At 40.9% G+C, this 19,933-nt stretch overlaps 1 protein-coding gene across 3 annotated transcripts in view; it reads left to right on the top strand.

The window, feature by feature from the left end:
• The window catches only part of RC3H1 (ring finger and CCCH-type domains 1), a 72,575-nt gene that overhangs the window by 9,958 nt on the left and 42,684 nt on the right, over window positions 1–19,933 (top strand). For all 3 annotated transcript variants that reach the window (XM_062497766.1, XM_062497768.1, XM_062497767.1), the window contains exon 2: window positions 13,399–13,764. In XM_062497766.1, the coding sequence (XP_062353750.1) occupies window positions 13,534–13,764 (231 nt within the window). In that variant the 5' untranslated portion in view covers window positions 13,399–13,533. The remainder of the gene's footprint in view (window positions 1–13,398; window positions 13,765–19,933) is intronic.

The raw sequence follows: 19,933 nt of genomic DNA, 5'->3' as shown, positions 1-19,933 counted from the left end.
GGATGTAGGATGTTCTTTTTCCCAGTTGAATTCATGCTCCTGCAAAAAATAAATATATGTCTTCTCTATTACTGATAGGAGGATCTGTGAGATGTTGAGGGTTGGATTTCTTTCCCTTATACATGACTATCTTATGTTGTTTGCTCTATTAAAAAAAGAAATGTAAGGCAACAACTTTCATTTTTGTGGTTAAGCTTGAAATGTTTGTTACTGGTTTAAGAGTAGGTGTTTAATGGAAACCCTGAAACTTGAGCCTTTTGTTTCCACTCACTAAAACTAGGGGTGCTTTTGTCATGGGTTTGACACTGGCTAGAAGCCAGGTACCCACAAAAAAAAACCCAAAAAACAAAAACTGTTCACTTACTCTCCTCTGCTATGGTTGAGCAGAGGAGGGGGAAAGAACAACTAAAAGGCTCATAGGGTTGATATAACGATTAGGAGAAAGCACTCCAAGGGCAAAACAGGCTCAGAAATAAAAAGGTATAAAGAAAAATTTATTAACGGAATTGAAAGAGGATAATGAGAACTAAAATAGACGTTTAGAACACCTTCCCCCACCCCAGCCTTTCTTTCCCCTTCATTGACAGCGCAAGGAGACAAAACATGCGTTTTGTAGTCAGTTTGTCACTTCTAAAAGTCTTTGCAGTTCGTTTAGGGAAAGGACTTTCTTCTGTTATGCGTGGGGGGGGCTCCTTCCCACGAGAGACAGTTCTCTGTGAACTTTCCAAATGCAGTTCTAATTTTCACGAGTAGCAGTCCTGCCCAACCTGCTGCAACTGAGTCCCTCCCACGGGCAAAGCAGTCTTTCCACAGCTGTTTTTTGTGGGCCATTTAGTTAGTGGGGTGTAGTTTCTGAGGATGAGCTGGTCTAGTATAAAAGCAAAGGTCCTCTTCCTCTGTCTCTGGAAGCGGGGGTTCCCTGTCTCTGTTAAAGTTTCTCACTGCATTACAGCTTTTCAGCGTCCACACGCTCCCGTGTGAACATCTTTTTTTTTTTTTTTTTTTTTTTTCCACGGGCTGTGGGTGAGTTGTGCATTTCCCGATGCACTTAATGAATTACAGGGAAACTGTTGTGTTGTAGTCCTCACCACGTCTCGCAGAAGAATCTCAGCTCCGATGCCTGGAGCATCTCCTCTTTCTCCCTCCTTTTCATCGACCTTATTAGTGTCGCCATGTTGTTCTCCTCATATGTCTTCACCTTGTCTTTTTTTCTGACTCGGGGGAGACGGTGTCCGTAATGGTGTCCGTTTGTTCTCAAATTGTATCAACTGAGAAGTTTTTGTGGAGCTCCGCAGCGGTGGAAGTGGATTCCGTCCCGGGAGCGCTTCGGGAGCCGCTCGCCGCTGGTCACGTGTTCCCCGCCGGCTCCGCTCGGCGCCTCCCCTCATGAGGGGCGCCGGAAGAGAAAGGCTGCTGCGGCCGCCTAAAAGCGGCTAGGCAAGTAAAGCTCCTTGCCAGACATGCCGAAATGGCAGCGCCCGTGTGGCGCCGCCCCGACCGCGCCGATTTTGGCCACGTGGTCCCGGCCGTGCGGCAGCCGCTCCCGGTCTCTTTGGGGGCCGCCCCCGTCCGCTCCGGGCGCTGGGATGGTTCCCCCCCATCCCCATCCTCGGGCGCTGGGATGGTTCCCCCCCATCCTCGGCCGCTCCGGTCCGGCTGGGTGGCTCCTCGTGTCGCCGGGATGACCCCAATGGCCGCGCTGGGAAGGGGCCCAGTGGTCCCCCTCACCGCTCCTTGGAGAGGCAGAAGGAAAAGGAATTGAGTTTCCCTTTTTCTTTTTAAATATGTCTTCACAGGCGTGATGGCCCAGCCAATATGTACATCGTCAGACCCTTTAGGGGTTGACTCTGCAGGACACAGTAGAAATTTCGAGGAGCTTCTCTTTCAGAAGCAGCCTCTGTGGCTTCCTCCGCCCCCACTAAAAGCCCGATTGTGTTAAACTAAGACAACTTTTAATGATGTTGTCAAGCTGTAAAGAAAAGATTCTATTTTTATTGGTCTAGAAGGTGAGACTGACACCAAGGCTGCAAAATATTTAAGGATGGGATTCTTTTCATGTAATTGAAGGTTGCATGAGAAGTCTAATTCTAAAGGAGTACCTTGCCCCAGGCTATTTTTGGCCTCTGGAACTGCTTTTTTTAGCAGTGCTACAAATTGAATCACTGGCTGCCAGTATCATTTAAAGCAAGTGAGGCTCAATTACTTTCTGAGTCAGATGTACCTGAATTAACCTGCTTTTCAGCAACAGTTGTGTGACCTCCCCTGCTGCTACTTAGACTTTAAGCCCTGTGTGAATGGTAATTTAACACTGTCTAAAAGTCTTGAGCAGGTTTGTCAGTGTCAAATAGTGTTTGGATTTTTACATCAAATCTGTTGTGGGTGTGGAGAAAATATTCTATAATGTGTTGACTAGCTAATTTTTTTATTAACGCAGTTGTTAACAAGAGAGCTGAGATTCTCCAGGCTGCTGTTTCTGCCATAGATGCCTCTTCATTGGGATGACTCCAGAGCTGTAGTGTAGGTTAGGTTGTGTTATTAAAGCAGTTGCAGCCTCTTGTCATGAAAACAGGTAGAGTAAGATAAAGAACATAAGTTCAAGTGATGAGTAATATTCCTGCTGTTATTGCAAGTGAATCTATTACAGGACTCAACAAAGAAGTATATCTGGTTTTGTTTGGGCCCTGTAAGCCATTTTTGTATCAACTATTGTAGCATTTACAACTGCTTCCTTATTTGCAACTAGGTTCTAGGGGCAGTAAGGTGATGTGAGTTATGGACTGCTAGAGCATTCTCTGGACAGTACATCTTTGCTCAGTGCTGTAACTGCAGTGACCTGAAAGGATGGCTTTCACTGTATTTTGTATAACTTGCACCATTAAACATTGCTTAAATGTAGCATTTGTTTTGGAATTAGATAATTTTGGTGTGGATGTAGTGTAAAGTAGTAATTCCACAAGTTATTGCTCATATTCCTTATTCCATTCCACCTACTCTCATCATTCCAGCCTGTTACTGTAGTCATCCTTATTAGGATTAGTCATCCTTGTTAGGATTGCTGAATAGCATTTAGGTAGCTAGTTAAAATTTAGTCAATACTTTCAAGATGGCTTCCATTAATGAAGAAATACATTAAAAGCTTGTGTTGCCCTGGTTGTGCCCAAATAAGCTGCTTATGAAACTACACCTAAAAACTTGACAAGTCTACTGATGCTAAAAGTGTCTGCCTTGAAGCTCATTCTTCTGTGCTTCTGACAGTTTTCCCCTTGTTTCCAGGACTTCTTAACCATTTAACAGGTCTGGAACATCTTTTGGAACCTTTTAGAAGCAAATGTGAGAAGGAAGAGAACTTGATTTGGATAGGCTTAGGTCCTTAACAGTGATGAAGCATGGGCATGGAGAGTACTTTCTGTGAAGCAGTTTAAACTTGCCCTGCTCTAAGCCTATGCTTGAAAATGCTCTGGAAATGCTAAAATAAGTAAAATTTCAGTATCTGTCTTCCTTGGTTGTAGAATGCAAATAGGAGTCTGGATGCTTGGGTCCTCACAAGAGTAAGGTGGTTAACACATATTAGTTTATTTGGAGAGATTACATTCTGTTGCTGCTGTGCTAAATCTCGTTTGAAGTATCATGGCTGTAGGTAGTGGCTGTGATTTGCTCTTTGTTTACAACTTGGGTATTTTCAGAGGATCAGAGTGTAGATCAGGTTGGAAGGGACCACAGTGGGTCCCACCTCTCTGCTCAAGCAGGGTCATCCCAGAGCACATGGCACGGGATTGTGTCCCGACAGGCCTGGAATACCCCCAGTGAGAGAGACTCCACACCCTCTCTGGTCTCTGTTCCGGTGCTCGGTCACTGTACAGGAAAGAAGTTCTTTGTCATGTTCAGGTGGAACTTCCTGGGCATCCATTTCTGCCCGTGGTCTCTTGTCCCGTTGCTGGGTCCCAGGGGGCAGAGCCTGGTCCTTGCTCTGAGCCCTCCCTGCAGACAGGGACAGAGAGGGAGGAGGGCCCCTCTCAGCTGGGTCTCCTCTCGAGGCTGAGCAGCCGCAGGTCCCTCGAGAGAGCTGCTTCATGCCCTTCCTCATCCCCTCAGCCTCTGCTGGGCCTGCTCCAGGAGCTCCAGGTCTCTCCTGTCCTGAGGTGCCCAGATCTGGACACAGCACTCCAGATGTGTTTCACTAGGGCTGAGCAAATGGGTGTGATCAGCCCTGGAAGAGCTGGCAATGCTCTTCCTGATGCATCCCAGAATATCATTGGCCTCCTTGGCCACAAGGGCATTTTAGTGTTTAACTTAGCAGCTGGATTTGACTGATCTGGGAGAGAAATGAGGAAAACCTAGATCATCTTCTCTTAGCAGCTCCTCAAGCTGCATGCCTCAACATTTTGGTGAAACTTCATTGTTGTGAGCACAAAAGCATTTGTTGAGCACATTGTGAATGTGCATCTTTTCTCTGAAGCTGATAGTGCCATACTATTTCATTATAATGCAGAAATTATATCACATGCTTGACTGAACAGATGCATGAAGTAGAAGAATTGATTTTTTGAAACTGATATAGTTCAGTAATTCTGTATCAAAATCTTTGAGAGAACAGTGTAACAGATAGAAATATAATAAGGCTGAGAGGGTGAAAAAATACTATTTGTCTTTGTGAACTCCTGCTATGATAAAATGTATATGCCACAAAAACTAGGTGCTCCACTGCCTTTTGAAATAACACTGCAGTAGTCTAGAGGGGATTTTGTATGTAACATAGAAAAAAAACCCGTCTTGTGATTATGATGTTTAAAATGGAGTCTTATATTAAACAGGCAGGCAAGCAACTGCATTAGTAGTTTTGTTAAAAAAAATTCACTGCTCTTGATTTTCTGCTTTTATTAAAATATTTCTTTGATGTTTAAATGCAGTCTTCTAAAATAAATAGCCTTGAAGGTAAATAGAATAACTGAAGTTTTATTAGAGAGTACTGTTATCTAAGCAGCAGTTATTAGATATTATTAACTGGAAGCTATTTGACATCTGTTTTTAAAATTAGGGTGACATCTACTAAGTTACAAGAAAAGCCACCTCCTAATCAGAGAAATGGCAAGCAAGAAGGAGTTTTCAGGTGGACTCTGAAAATCTTTCCTGAATACCTGTGGAGTTCTTTGTGAAATGGGATTTTACATTTCTGTTTTGCACTTTCAATAACAATGAAATAGGAGCCTCTTATTGCCTATGCTGGGCGGTAGCATTTCTATTCACTTAACACTGTTCTTACAGTATATTTCAGCATTTCATTACTATTGCACCTGGAATTTTTTTAGGTACTTGGTTTGTTTTTTTAAGTCTGTCAGTCAGTTCAAAAACAAATAGGAGAGTAACAAGTGTTATGCCAGCACTTGGACATATGGGAAAGGAGGTGGGTAGGAAGTTTGGACTATTGCTTGATTCCTTCCTTGTAAGTTTATCAAATAAAATTTTTCAGTAATATTTTCACAGTACACTACAAAAAAGAGAAAAATTTCTGGATTATTTTTTCTTTTTAGAGACAGTATTCTTGCAAAAGTTTGCTGGGGAAGAGGGGGTGGGAGATAATTATTAAATGTTTTATTGTAGCTTAGAGGGCTTTTTTGAGTTGTTTTTGACCAGTATTTCCAGCCAGACTGTAAGTTCTGCCCTTCTGTCTGTGTGTTTGGCATTGCAGTTGTAATGTTATTGTAACTGTAGTGTCACTGACATCAAAGCAGAATTTTTGCTGCGGAACTGAATGGGGAGAAAAGCTGTTTCTGAAGAGTGGGTGGCAAGCAGTACAGTATACCTTTTTGTTAGATTGTTTTTCTTAATGCTTTCTTTTTCACTGAATTGTGCTGGGTCTTCTCAATGATTCATGACTAAGGAAGGATAAAGGCATTGCAGTGACATCACAATCTTCCTCTCCCCTTTCCATAACTTCTCATTTTCATCTACCAGATGCCTGTAGTGGTAACTGTAGATTATTCTTGCATGGAAAAGAACAATACTGGTCGTGGTGATCCAGGACACTACTCACGTCAGTTGCTTTCTCCTCCTAAAGTCTACTACTTGGAGTTATTTTAAATGAGCTGTGTGGCTGATTTGTTGCCTTGTTTTAGTTAAAATGAGGTATTGGTTGTGTAATTGCTGTCCACCCACATTTCTGCCTACCTGCGTTTATTAATAAAGATCTATGTTTAAAACTCAGCTGGGACAACTATATAACCAGTCCAGCTGGAATATTTTAGGAAGGAATGAGAAAGAAAGAATAGTGACTTCTCTAGCTGACTGAGAAGTAGTATCTGTCTGTACCCTTGAATCTGAAGGCTTCTACAAGCTTGTCCTCTATCTTTGCCATGGCTTTTTTCAAACGTGTCTTCTCTGGGAAAAGCAAATCATTAGCTTGCCTCCTTGACAGCAGGGTTGTGAGCTCTTGAGGATTAGACCAGTTGAACTCAATTCCCTGTCCTGAAAACTACTGTGGATTTTTGAAGTGCCTTCTGCCTTTCTTCTCTAAATCTGTTTGGTTTTTACTTGATTTTTTAAATACTGTTTAATCATTGTGTTACTGTTACAGTTTTCATTGACAAATGCAAGAAACATGTTGTGGAGCTGTTGTCTGCTATTAGCTCCCTCAGCTTTATCATCTATTAGCAGAAAAAAAATTTTCTTGGTGGTAGATCATAAAACCATTTGCTATTAAGAATTGGTCACTTCCTCTTTTAAATAAGCTGTAAAGGATGTATAATATGAACCAGCAAGTGTGAAGTTGGTCATATATATCTTCCCTGAAAATTTATGATTTAGTTCACATGCAGGTTTTATATTTTGGAGGGCATGAGCAAGAATGCTTACATTTTGTCTACATGTGTTGTCTTTTAATGTTCGAGACCCTAACGGTGGTTGGGTGAGAATAGGGGTCAAGAAAACGATATATCACATTTCAAAAATGATATATCAGGTTTCATTCCATGTTTTTCCTGTTAAACACCATATAAATAACTTAATTCAGCAGTTTTCTGTAGGAAGACATGAGGTCTTGCCTCACAGGATGTTGGGAAGCTTAAATCATTGTAAATTGCTTTCAGAGTGTCTGTTGGGGAGGTTCTATGGTAGAGTTGTGATGTTGATTGTTTGGTTGTCTTGTTTTTCTTGTGTTACTACTAGGCAGGGAGCTTCAAATAAGGAGTAACATCTTGTCCTTAATTGGCCTCATTTTCCTAATGTACTTCACTGGCTCTACCCAAGTAAGAGACTTTTGCCTGAAAGTACATGCATTTCTCCCTTTGTTTTTGCAGTCAAAAATTACTGAGGAGAAAAGAAAGTAGATCTTGGATCTCATTTAACTGAGCTTCAATTACTTTGGGACACAGTTTTGATGATGTTCATGATTTTATCTTAGCGTGGTTTTTTTAAAGGGGTTTATTATACAGCTACTAAAGCCAGCTAACACTTTGAAGGAAGGGTGGGAATATGCTTTACATACAGACTTGCAGGTTTTGGTGTTGGGTGGAGATTTCTTTGTTGGGGCTCTGTGCTGTGGGCAGTGTTCAGTGGTGTTGGGTGTGTGCTGGCAACACGCATGCGTGGAGCAGGAACGGGGAAGTCAGGCACTTGCTGCCAGTGGAGAGTTTACTGAGAAGTTTGAGAGAGCAAACAGGAAGAGGAAAAAAAACCCTGAATCTGTCAGATATATTCTTCTGGGCTTATGGTATGTGTTGTTCATGGAGCTTCCCAGGCAGAGGTAAGAAGCTTTTTTCTTCTACCTACTCTTCTCTGATCAGGTATGGTCTTTCCCTCTCTCTTAAAAATTTTTCAGAGGTTTTTCTGTGGAATTGGATATGGAAAACGTTGCTAGAGTGATTATCCTTTTCTGTGAACCGTGAAGTTGGCAGTACCCGGTGCTTGTGAAAAAACACATTACTTTTGGCTGGTCAGGGCTTCCCATGGGTTAAGTCAGTTTTTCCCTAAAATAAAATTCAGGACTTTTTAAAGTGTTTGCTCAGAGAAAAGAAGAAAGGTACTTACGTGCCCTCAGAAATACTGTTTATTACAATGAGCACACTGGAGTAGAAAACAAAAAAGTTCTGTGAAGCACGGGCAAAAATTGTCTGTTTGGCACTAGACAAGAATGGAGGAGATCCAGCTGCTGGCTAGAATTGTACTATGGGTATCTGGTAATCCTTATGAGCTAGGAATTGCTTTACTGTTCTCTCTTGATTTAATTTAGGTTGTTGATTTATTTTTAATCTCAAAGTGTCAGAGAGGTTTTGAAGTAGTTCATGTACCACAGAGCCAGTTTCACAGAAGAGAGAAGTGTGCCTGGTTACTTTTTCTCTGAAAAAGTACCATATAGTCAAAATAATGTAAGTTATTATCAAGGAGTAAGAGTCTTTTAACGAATTAATGAAATGGTGTTTTCTTTATTAGAATAAATAATGATTACTCAAGAGTAGTATCTGCGTGAGCAGTTCAGTTGGCAAGCCTGAGTTTGTTTTGGCTCTGAGGAGCTGCTGTAGCTTTAAGCTTAGCACTAAATAGGCTTTACTTGTGTTCAGTGGTAACTGCGACAGGAAGCTCTGCTTGGTTTAACTAGGAGCAAGACTCAGCAAAAATGAAACAGCTTCAGCTTAACTGAATTTTGGTTAAGAAGGTAATGATGTTGTTTGGGTAATGAAATGCTATGGGTGTACATAAAACTCAGGAGTGAGTAATGCTCTTAAGAGCTGTATCTACTGAACTGGCAGGAGCTGAGCCAAGGGTGCCCCTTAGGTATGCTGAGTCATCTGCTTAAACTGTGACATGACTTAGTGGGGACTGCTGCTGGGAGAGAGCAGTGCCAGCTCGGTAGTGATGAGACAGCATGTGATGTGTCCATGTGAGAGCATGCTGGGTCCAAATAACATGCTTGTGAGAGAATTTGGGGTGTGTTTGGAACCTGCACTGAAGGACTCCCTCGGAAAGTGGGCTTAATTCAGTCTGAAAGCAGAGGAGTTTTCCTGTGTGTCGTTCTGTGTGAAACTTGATGCCATTGGATCTTGGTACAGACTGTTCCTCATTTTGCAAACATCTTTTTGTCAGGAGCTGAATCTGCAAAAGACGTGTGGAAGACTCTGGTTGCCACAGACATAGCACAGCTTGGATATGAGGCTATGTGAGCCTCTGCGTTGTAGTCCAGCAGAGTAAGGATTGAGTGGTTGTTCCAGTGGTTTATGGAATAATCCTAAACTGAAGCACTGGCAGGGTCCCAGAGGAGACAGGTCACTGATCTGATTACGGCGTGACATTTCCAGTCTGGGTTGAAGGATGGAATTTCAAGGATTTTTTTGGGGGGCTGGGAGGCCCAGAAGAGAGGAGAAATTTTTCCAGAGGGTTCTAGATGTGGGTAAAACAGCTTATGCAGGGCAAAACAGGAGTATGAGACTTGCATACAGGTATTTTGTATTTTCAAACTCAGAAATAACAAAATCACTCTATCTCTGGTTTCAGTGTAGGAGTCAAGGTCTGTGTCGTGGGGCATCTTCATTCTTAATTACACCTTTTTGTCTTCCACTTTATGTGCTGTGGATGTGTCTTTTTAATTTCTTGGGTTTTGATATGTCTATTTTCTTCCATCATGCACAAAGTCTGTATGGATATACATTTTACAATGTCAGAAGCTGTTGAGTGTGAGATACTTAGTGAATTGAGGGTGGGTTAAAAATGTAATATTATGGGGAGGAGGGCTGTTTAAATAGTTATGCCTTTTATAAATTTTAGTATTCTTTGTTTTGTTTACTCTGGTATAATGCTGAAGAGAAACTTAAAAAAAAAACAAACAACAACATTGTACTATAAAAGGGAATATTCTTTTCCCACCGTACACATTTAAAGAAGTGTTCTCTTTCTGTGGTGGTGATGGTTCCAATAGCAGACAGTGGTAGTGAAACTGTCTTATTTCCACTGTTTTATCACTTTTTGTAATGTCTCCTGTTTAAAGCAGCTCTTTGAAGTTAGAGAATGGTTTTTTTGGTTTTTTTTTTTTTTTTTCCCCAGTTATTTCCAAGGTCATAGTGAGCCACAAATCTTGATACAAGTTACCTTCCTCAGCTTCAGGTCTCTACCTCTGTAAGCTTTGTGCCTGAAGAGATTTACATTGTATCTCAGTGCGGGGCTCTGCTCCCTTGTGGGAAGTTTGAAGGTCTGGTGAGAAAACAGGATCCTGTATGTGGAAAACTGCACCAGCAGCAGTACTTGGTTTGGTGCATGTGGCTTGGGAATCCTCAGTCCCTGTGATGCCATTCCCATCTTATATGGGATCAGAGGAATTTCCAATTTTGTGCTGATCTGCTGTGAAGATTCAATAGCACAGGATTATTGTTTCAACAGCTGTTATTTTCTAGGGGGAACAGGTTGGCTGCCTCACACTAGTTAGGCGTCTGTTGCAGCAACTAGACTGATGAAATAGATGACTTTCTGAGGTTTCTCACAGCTGTATGTTCTATTGTCAGTGGCCTTCTTTTGGCATTTAGGCACCAGGACACAATCTCAGACACTAGATTCTCTGAGAGCTGTGCTTTTGTATAAGCTTTGCTTCTCTTGTTCCCCAGCCTTTTGAGACCTATCTTGACACAGGATCATGGATGCCACTAATTAGTCCCTCCATCTCCAGACTCCCCAAACTTTGCTTTCAGCTGTTGAATTTATAAATAAATACGACCTATTTCATTATGCCACAGGTACAGGTAGCAACAGCATTACTCTGTTTACTGTTCTGGGGGTTTTTTTGTTTTTTTTTTTTTTTTTTGCTTTTAATTAGTTAACTAATGTTAAAGTTGCATTAAACTCTTCCAGTTCACAGCTTGGGATAGTGGCATCTCCATGTTCATATCTGCTTTCTAGACTTAATGGTGCAGCTTCATGTTAGCTTCTGGTTTTAAATCTCCTCAGTTAATGAAATGTTTATTTTCCTGAATGCTTGGCTAATAACTTGTTTTAAATGGACTGTTCAGTTTGTTTTTGAATTGCAGAGTAGTCTGAGGAATTGTTGCTAGATATTCTAATAGCAGTGTGGTCAAAAGGAATAGCTATGATTCAGCTCTGAAATGTTGATGCCCAAAGGATATTTTGTAGTGCAGCCATATACACAGTAGATTTACCAAGCTTTGTACTGCTCTTTGCAGAAGGATTTCTGTGGAATTTCTGGGTAATTTCTGTTGTAGATTTGGTTTACAAAGAGTAATTCTAGCTTGAATGCTTGTTACCAAAGTTTACTCAGTATGTAAGAGGGCAAATAGCAAGGGAAGCCCTGGAAATAAATTTCCTGCATGTTTTAGGATATTGTCTCTCAGTGAAGTAACCTGAAAGTATAGAAGATTTCATTTGGATTGTGGTGATACATTAGTAATGGGAATGATTTGACTCTATGCAGACAAGATGGAAAAAAAATGGCTGATTTGCCATTAAAGAGATAGTTTGGAAGGGGTAACCCTGAACAACCTTGACATCCTGTCATTATGCAGTGGTGGTGGCCAGGGTTAACCACATGTGGCACCTCTTCGTTGTACCACCCTGTCTGGGTAATTCTGATTTTTTTATCAACTCTTTATTGGCTGGGAACCAGGGGCTGTGTGGCACTGTATATTGTCTTTTGAAGAGAGAAAGAATTATTTTTTCCCCAGAGTCATAAAGCATCCTGAGTTGGAAGTGACTCAGAGGGATCATCGTAGTACAACTCCTTTTCATTAGCTTTAGAGCTAAGGTTAGGTGTTTGATGAAACTCGGCTAAAAGCTTAACTAGTAACACTTCGTTGTTTACCTTGGCAAAATAATGTAAACTGTGAACAACATTGCACTAAATTCTGAGAAAAAGAATCCTTTTTTTCCTTAGGAAAAAAGTGGCAGAGGCTTTTTGGAGTCTTTGTTTTAGCATTAGATTTTCTTTTTTGTTTTAGTGTCTTGACTCTGAGTTGCACAGGTTGCTATAAAGTTTCTCTCTTTGCCTATAGAATTTAGATTTTAGTTGTAAACATTTTTTAAGTTTAAGATTTGATAAAAAGTTGCTATTTCCCTTATGGAAGAACTTTCTGTCAGAACAGATATTAGCAAGCAAGTATGCAGTCCTTGGTTTGAAACTGAAGCCAGTGGTATGTGGGAAAGTAATATATATGGGTGGTTTGGGTGAGGGTTTTGTTGTAATTTTGCTGTTTGATTTAGAAAAATTGGTTGTGAATCAGTGACTTGCACTTTTTTTCCCTTTTTCAAACTCCACTGGTGAAAGTAAGCCAGACATCAGAAATTATTTTATTACCAATTTTTTTGATGATGATTTTTTCATATCATGTGATCCATGTACTCTTCTACATTCCTCCTCATAGGAGTTCTACTTTTTTCCTGTCCCTAAAGGGATATCTTATCTTCCATTCCCTTATAATAAGTGACATTTGATCTTCTTAGTGTTTTGATTTGAAAGTGCCAAGTAACAAGACGTCTGAGCTTTTCTTCTGTTGTAGTTTCAGTGTGTTTCTCAGTAGGGTAAAGATGTTGCATTCTCTAGCAATATAATCTCTAAACAGGCAGTGGATGATATAAATTTGGGTTACAAAAGCAAACAGTTTAGGAATAATTGTCAGTCATGCAGTCATAAATGATTACTAGAAGTGGTTGTCCATCTTTTGAAGGATGGAGGTGCTTGGGTGGCAGACAGAGGGCAGGTTATCATTGCTGAATTCCATCAGGAGTGCATGCAGATTGCCAGGGTAACTGAGATGTGTCTGGATGGGTCCATGTGGTTCCATACAGCTCAGTATGGATCAGGTTACATGAAAGTGCTGTCGTAGCAGCACGTGGTACCCCTGAGTGCCATGTGAGAGCTGTATTGCAGTGTCTGACTGACCCTGGGCCATTTATCCTGTCCACCTCCAGCCTCGGGCAGCTCACACGTTTCTGGAGTCACTGTGTGCCAATCCAGAGCCCATGGGACTCTGAAGAAAAGGTGCTTGTGGTAGAGGCTTTGGATGAAGCCTTGTGTAATCAAAATGACTTAAATGTTGAATTATTTTGTACAGTAGATACTGTGCAAAAGTGGATTAGTGGAATTATCATCTTCATTCACATTTTGTTGATGATAATTTGCAAATTTATAAAGAGAGAACATACAATCTAAAAGCTAATCTGTCTTAGAACTTCAATGTGATAGTTATCTTCCTTGATTTATTTTAAGCTATATAACAGCAGAGATGGTTTACACTGGCTTTCCAGAACCAGAGACTAGCTGGAAATAAAGCAAGTTGTGACTCAGACAGAATGTCAGAATTGCACTCATAGTTCAGCTACACCTCGACGAGTGGTACTTCCCTAGCACAAAGGAGCTCACAGGCCTGTTCTAGTACAGAGTGCTAACTTCGTGTTTCTGTTTACTTCTAGGTTATGTTTCACACTATGTGCAGACTGTCTGTACTCACAGAAGATATTTAAAACCAAACAGACTTTTTTGGAATATTTTGATTCCAGTGGAATCTGTGCTTTAGATTTTTGTCTCGTCAATTAACTCCTGAAGCAATGCCTGTACAAGCTCCACAATGGACGGATTTTCTCTCCTGCCCGATTTGCACACAGACTTTCGACGAAACCATCCGGAAGCCCATCAGCTTGGGTTGTGGCCACACTGTCTGCAAGATGTGCCTCAACAAGCTCCACCGTAAGGCATGTCCCTTTGACCAGACCACTATCAACACGGACATTGAACTCCTTCCTGTGAACTCAGCCTTGCTGCAGCTTGTGGGTGCTCAGGTATCTGCTCTTTTTTTTTTTTTTTTTAAATCTGTTTTTGTCTCAGTGATGTGAAGAGAGGGCATCTACCTTTGTGTAGATGTCTACAAGAAGTAATAAAGGTGCCTGGAACAATTCATTCTGCTGGTGACCGTGACACTTTTCTTGCATCTAGTTCCATGGGCTGTCACTAGAATGGTTTTGTTGTGTTTCCTTCCTTCTTCCTCGACTCTTACCTAGCCATGCTTGCCAAAAGGACGAACTGGATCAATGAGTTTCTTGTGTGGGAAGACATTTTTAGGTGGTAGATTATGTGTTTTACTGTATTCACCCTGTGAGACCTGTGATTGGTTGTCCCAAAAGCAGGAGGGGAGTGTGAAGGTTGTGGGACAGATCTCTCACAGATCTCTCTGTAGCACCCTTTGTACAGCTTTATTGAAAACTATGCAATGGAAATAAAACTTCCTGACATGTTACTCTAAATCCATGTTGGTGAGGGGGGAGGCCTGCTTGAGACTCCCTTTTTTGCTGAAATAGGTACTGGTGAGGTGTGGTGAAGTAGTGGTATGATGGGGATGAGTGGCACTGGTACTGACAACAGCCCCAGGAAAGGACAAAGATGTGTGGAAAGCAGGATCACCCTGCTCAGTTGCAGCAGACTTAAGCTGGTAAAAGCTTATTAATGTTGGGTCTCAGGTAGTTCCCTGTGACCCACACTTTCCAAGGCTTGTGGACAGGATTGTGGTCAAGGAGGGATAATCATGTCTAACTTATAGGTGAAGAATGAAAACATAGATGGGATGCAGTTACCATAAAGAGGTTACTGTTTTATTTTGTACTGCTTCAGTGTCCGTGATAAGTGAAATTAAGTGCAGCAGAAACTGCAATGAGGTCTGTAGTTTGGGGAAAAGGAAAGAATTGTGGAAGAGCTATAAAAGGTGTGGAGGAAAGAGAGATGCTCTTAGGTTGCTTTTTATTAGGTACTGCAACTTACAGGTCCAAGTGTGCTTTTTCAGCTTCTTAGTTTATCAGGTAATATGGCTAATTTGTTGTTTTTCTTTCATGGTGTATGGCATAGAGGTTATTTCAGAAGCTCAAAATCAAATGGTGTTTCTGGCTGTGCTAAGTGACTCATCCTGCTCCTCAGGATGAAGCAGTGAGATTGTGCACTCCCATTCCTGTGATATGCTGCATCTTTGAAGAGCTTCCAAGTGCTATGAAATCTATGGGTGACGTCGTTTAAAAAGTTGTAATTCTCTCCTGTATGTTCTTCCTTCCTCTCTGCAGTTTCTTGAGTATTTCCAGTTGCATCTGAGTATCACATATGTGATAAATGTCTTCCCCTTGCATTTTTTGGTTGTTTTGTGTGCATTTGTTAAGCTTTATGTAAAGTTGTATGATAGTCTCAACTTGACCTGTGCCAGAATTTAAATTTTAATAGAAACAAGATTATCTGGAATGAGATGGAAACCCACCCTGTGCTATATAGGTAACTGAGGATTTCTTTCTGGTTTTACTAGTTGGCCAGCCAGTTTTCTTATCCATATGTGTGAGATATGAATAAAGGTTTTATAGTATTGTGTTTGTCTTGAGAGCACTCTGAACTTTAGGTTCTGACTTTGCACTAATGATACTAATTTGTTCTCCCTTCTTACCTGAAAATTTTGTGTGAATAAGATTGACAGAACCTTGTTTCATCATGACCTTAAAGCTGCAACTGCCACCAAAAGATACATTATTCCCACGCCCTTTCTTTGCCACTCATTTCTGATTGTTTGTTACTTCCAGCATTCTGTTACTTGTAACAATAACCGTGAATCATAGCTGGGTATTTATTACTGACAAACTTTCCCCTTAAGAGAAGTTTGAGCTACCTTCCCTGCTAGCTCCTAATTTCGAATGAAATCAGCGTTCAGTATAACTCGCTCTCCTTTCTGTTTCCTTTCCTGTCCTTGCAGCTGTTGCAGTGTTTATCAGACACTGCACTACTAGAAAACGAATACGACTACTTTCCTGTGTAGGACAGGGAAATCAATTCTACTTTCCAATAGGCTGTCTAAAGCTAATTTAAAAAATCTTTTTACAGAAAAGGGCTTGATTAAGGGAAATTTTTTAAAAAAAGGTACTTCAGACAAACCAGTGATTTTGAACTGACTGAGAGAGTGCAGTCTTCTGCTGTTTCAGCAAAAATGGTCGGTGAGCAGCAATCCAGCTTTCAAAGCATGAGTAGTGTCAACTTCAGTTGAAACCAATCAATTTGTTCTTCCACTTATGGGTTTAGTTTTAGGAGCATGTATGTGTCATTAGTGTCCCTTAATCTCCAACAAACTTCTGTGCACCTTAACCCAAGTCCACAGAGACCTGTAATACTTTATTTGTAAATGCTGGATTCCAAAAAACAGGTTTCATTTTGGAAGGAACTACAGTGAAGCCCAACTAAAGCTTTTATCTGTGAGTGGGAAGAACAGTTTGTTCTTTTCCCTTTGGAGTGACTTCTGAGGAATTCACACATTTATACTTGTTAAGTGCTTTTTTACTGGAGGTGGAGGAGTAGACCAGGCAGTTTAAAGAAACAAATCTATTCTCTGTGACTGGCAGCAGTGACAGGATTCCAGGGCAAGTCACTTTGGCTTTTGCACAAATATAGCGAGTGAAATAAGCAGGACTGTACTTCTGGGGAAAACATACTGAATTTGTCACACAGTCACCCAGGAAAGCAGTAATGTATTTCTGACAGTAGCATTCTCTCTCTGGATAGATTTTGTCACTCTAACAGTAAAAGGAGTTGGTTTCTTACTTGAATTAGGCTCTTTCTCAGTTTTCCGTCTCTCCACCCCTTTCTGAAATGAAACCCATTGCCCAGATTATAGTCACCCTTGGTGTGTAAATAACTGTTGCAGATTCAGATTTCTACCTGCTCCCTTGTAGCATGGTACGTATCAACCCTGTACAGGGGCTGTTCTGGAAGGCAGTGGTCATAGAATCACAGAATGGCTTGGGTTGGGAGGGACCTTTAGAGCCATCTCATTCCAGCCCTGTGCCGTGGGCAGGGACACCTTCCACTAGACCAGGTTGCTCCAAGCCCTATCCAGCCTGGTCTTAGACGCTTGCAGGGATGGGATATCCACAGCCTCTCTGGTTGGGTAGCTCAGACCATGTCTAGACAAGTTTTGCTACATAAAATGAGGGGAGGAAAGGGATCATAAGGGGAAGATGAGAATTACTATTCCTGGGACAGTTGGACATAGCTGAATACCTGAGCATGAGCTGTGAGGGAAGGGAGACAAAATGGCCTTGGACAAATCAGCAAAGCATTCATAGGATACCTTGCTTCTTAAACTTCCTGGGTAAAGGAATCACTTAAGTTTGTTTCTGTGGGAATAAGGTTTTGAATTTTAGCTATTCAAGCATGCACATTTTACTCACTATATGTAACTATTTTAGGTGTTCACCTGGCAAGTGTTTTGAAGGGACCTAATCATGGATCTGTCATCTAAGCTCTTCCCTCATGTTTTTTTAACCCATGAAACAGCAGCATGCGTATTCCAGACAGGTGACATAGAGTGGCAGAAATGCCAATGGTGCTTTAATTTTGGCATAATTTCCTGCTGGACATGATAAATATGATTCTAGACATTGAAATTGTACATGGTGAGAGACTGGGTGATCTTAACTCACAGCCCATTCAAAAGGGGAGGATTGCAAATGCAGAGCTATTAGAGGCACATTTGATAATGTATTTTAACTTTCAATGAACTGAAGTGCCACAAAAGAGGAATTATCTGTGAAAGAGTTGTTTTCAATGGAAACTTTTGAGGAACTAAAGATGGTAGACTTTGGGTTTTGTTTGTTTTGCTTTGGCAGGAAGCAAATAATTCATTTGCAGAGAGGGGGAGGGAAATATTGCTAGAAACAGTTTTCAAACCATACAGAAAAGGGTTTGGTCTGTTTAACATGTTCTCGTTCTGTGCAATTAGATGTCTAATGGTAATTACTGACAGCTCAAGCTTTCTTCATCGAATTCTTCACTTGAATCACCAATTCAAAAATCACTGCCTGGTATGAGATGATGCTTTGGCATTCTTTTCCAGTCCCCTTCCTTATGCTGTCATAACCTGTCTCTTCCCATAGCCACAAGTCATGCTGATGGGTAACATTCCACTGCCAGTCATTGCCAAAGCAGATAACATGCAAAACCATCACAAGATTTAAGGCAATTAAACATCTGAGATCATTTTTCCTGCCCTGCTCTCATGCCCTTTGGGAGGTGTTGATTACATGATGTGAATATATTTGCAGTGGAAACTGTCATAAGGGTGTGATGTCTGAGAGAATGGAATATGAAATGAGGGTGAAAATAATGAGCTCACTCTGTGGGGCTTCTATTCTGAGGCTCCCAAGAGGCACTATAAACAGCAGTGACCATAGGGTCATGCATGCTATTGAAAGGATATTTTTGGAAGGGGAAGTGAAAATGTTTTTGAGTTGAATTATTTCTCAGTTGTCCTTTGGCAATTCCATGATGGAGCCAAAGTCAAAATTTGAATTTTCTGTCACTTTAATGAATTACGTCTTTATGGTTTTATCTTGGTATTTGCTATTCTTACAATCATTCTAACACTAAAATATTAAAATAAGTCTTGGAAGTGCATAGAATAGAATCAGCAAAAGGAAAATTACTTGTAAATTTTATTGGGAGGTGTACTGCATGAGTGAAGTGTGTGTACATGAGAAATAAATTCTCTTCTCCTGAACACTCCTGAAAACCATAGAAAAAATATGTTGTTTTACTCTTCAGTACTATATTTCAGCTTCAGATAAAAGTTTAATCTCTTTTGGGCTCATTTTGCAAACAGTACAGTTATACAAAGCATTTAGATTTTTACAGTGAAGCTTCCCTTCAAAAGAGAAGGAATGGGAACAATATACAGATAGTGTTGGAATAGCTTGATTAGCTCTTGGAAGTTTTTCTCTGCCAGCTTTTCTGTGGGGGAAGGGGAAGCTTTCTGTTAGTTGCTAGACAGTCCTTGTGTGTCACTGGTGGAGTTGTGCTGTGTCTGGCATTCCAAACCACTGCTTTGAATGTGTGCTAAACCCACTTCAATTCAGGGTTGAAATCCAGGGCTGAACGTGGCTTCCGGTCCCGTGTCTGTTCCGAGCCCCCTTTGTCTGCTGGGGGTTGCAAGGCTGTCACTGTATTTTGGGTTGTCAGTGGTGCTAGGTGGAATGCTTGTAGGAGCAGGTAGGAATTTGTACAAAATATATGACTGTAATAAATAGGGCAGTCTGCCTGTGAATTCAGTGTCTGGACACATATGCTTGAGATGTGTCATTTGCTCAATAAGCCAGTTCTGCTATGTAACTTCCCGGGCAGAAGCAGACTGCTAAAATGGCAGTGCCTTTGAAAAGAAGGTGTGGAATGTTCTGTTAAGGTGCAGGCAAATGTTGCAGGAGCTAATAATTGTTTCCCAAATCCCAAGAAACCACTCAAGGTCCTAGTGATAGTTTATAGCTTACCATTCTAACCTACAGAGTTAGAATCTCCTTTTGCTGAAAATGTTGTTGCTTATAGACACAAAAATCTTCAACCCCAAAAACCAAAATACCCCAAACAAATGATGGCCCAAAATTAAAACCAAAACCACACAGAACAATGCAAGTTAACTTCCATCAGTGATAAGTATTGAGGCTAACCTTGATTGAACTTTAACCTTGATTGATTCTCTTTAGTATGAATGAAAGCCTAGATCAGCCACAGCCTCTATCTTGTTTAGGGTAGTCTTGGGATGATACTATGTTAATTGCAGCTGATACCTGGCATTCTGAGACTTCTCTTTGTTACCTGCTGAAAAAGCAAGATAGTAACTTTTTGCTTTCCTCTGTGTGTTAAATGAGATACATAGCGTGGTAAAACTGTTGTCTAAGGAGAAGTGTGATCATAATGGCTGAAGGATTGCTTTCTATTAAAGTTGATAGGAAAGCTGTTCACATTGGTGATGGCAGCCATATACGTGTGTGTGTGTATTTTATATATATTTTCTGCTTTCATTTGGTGCTGCTATCATAATGCTGCTCTTGCTATGGCTGGATTACACATGAAGGTAAGCAGGTTTGTATCGGTGTTTAACTGAAGCATTAAAGGCTTTTACTTTAAGATTGAAGGCCTGGGTTGGTCCCTGTAAGCAGCTAT

Source organism: Cinclus cinclus, chromosome 8 (assembly GCF_963662255.1).
Source record: "Cinclus cinclus chromosome 8, bCinCin1.1, whole genome shotgun sequence".
Lineage (NCBI taxonomy): Eukaryota > Metazoa > Chordata > Aves > Passeriformes > Cinclidae > Cinclus > Cinclus cinclus.
Note: the sequence above shows the minus strand (reverse complement) of the source record. Positions and strands in the feature narration are given on the sequence as shown.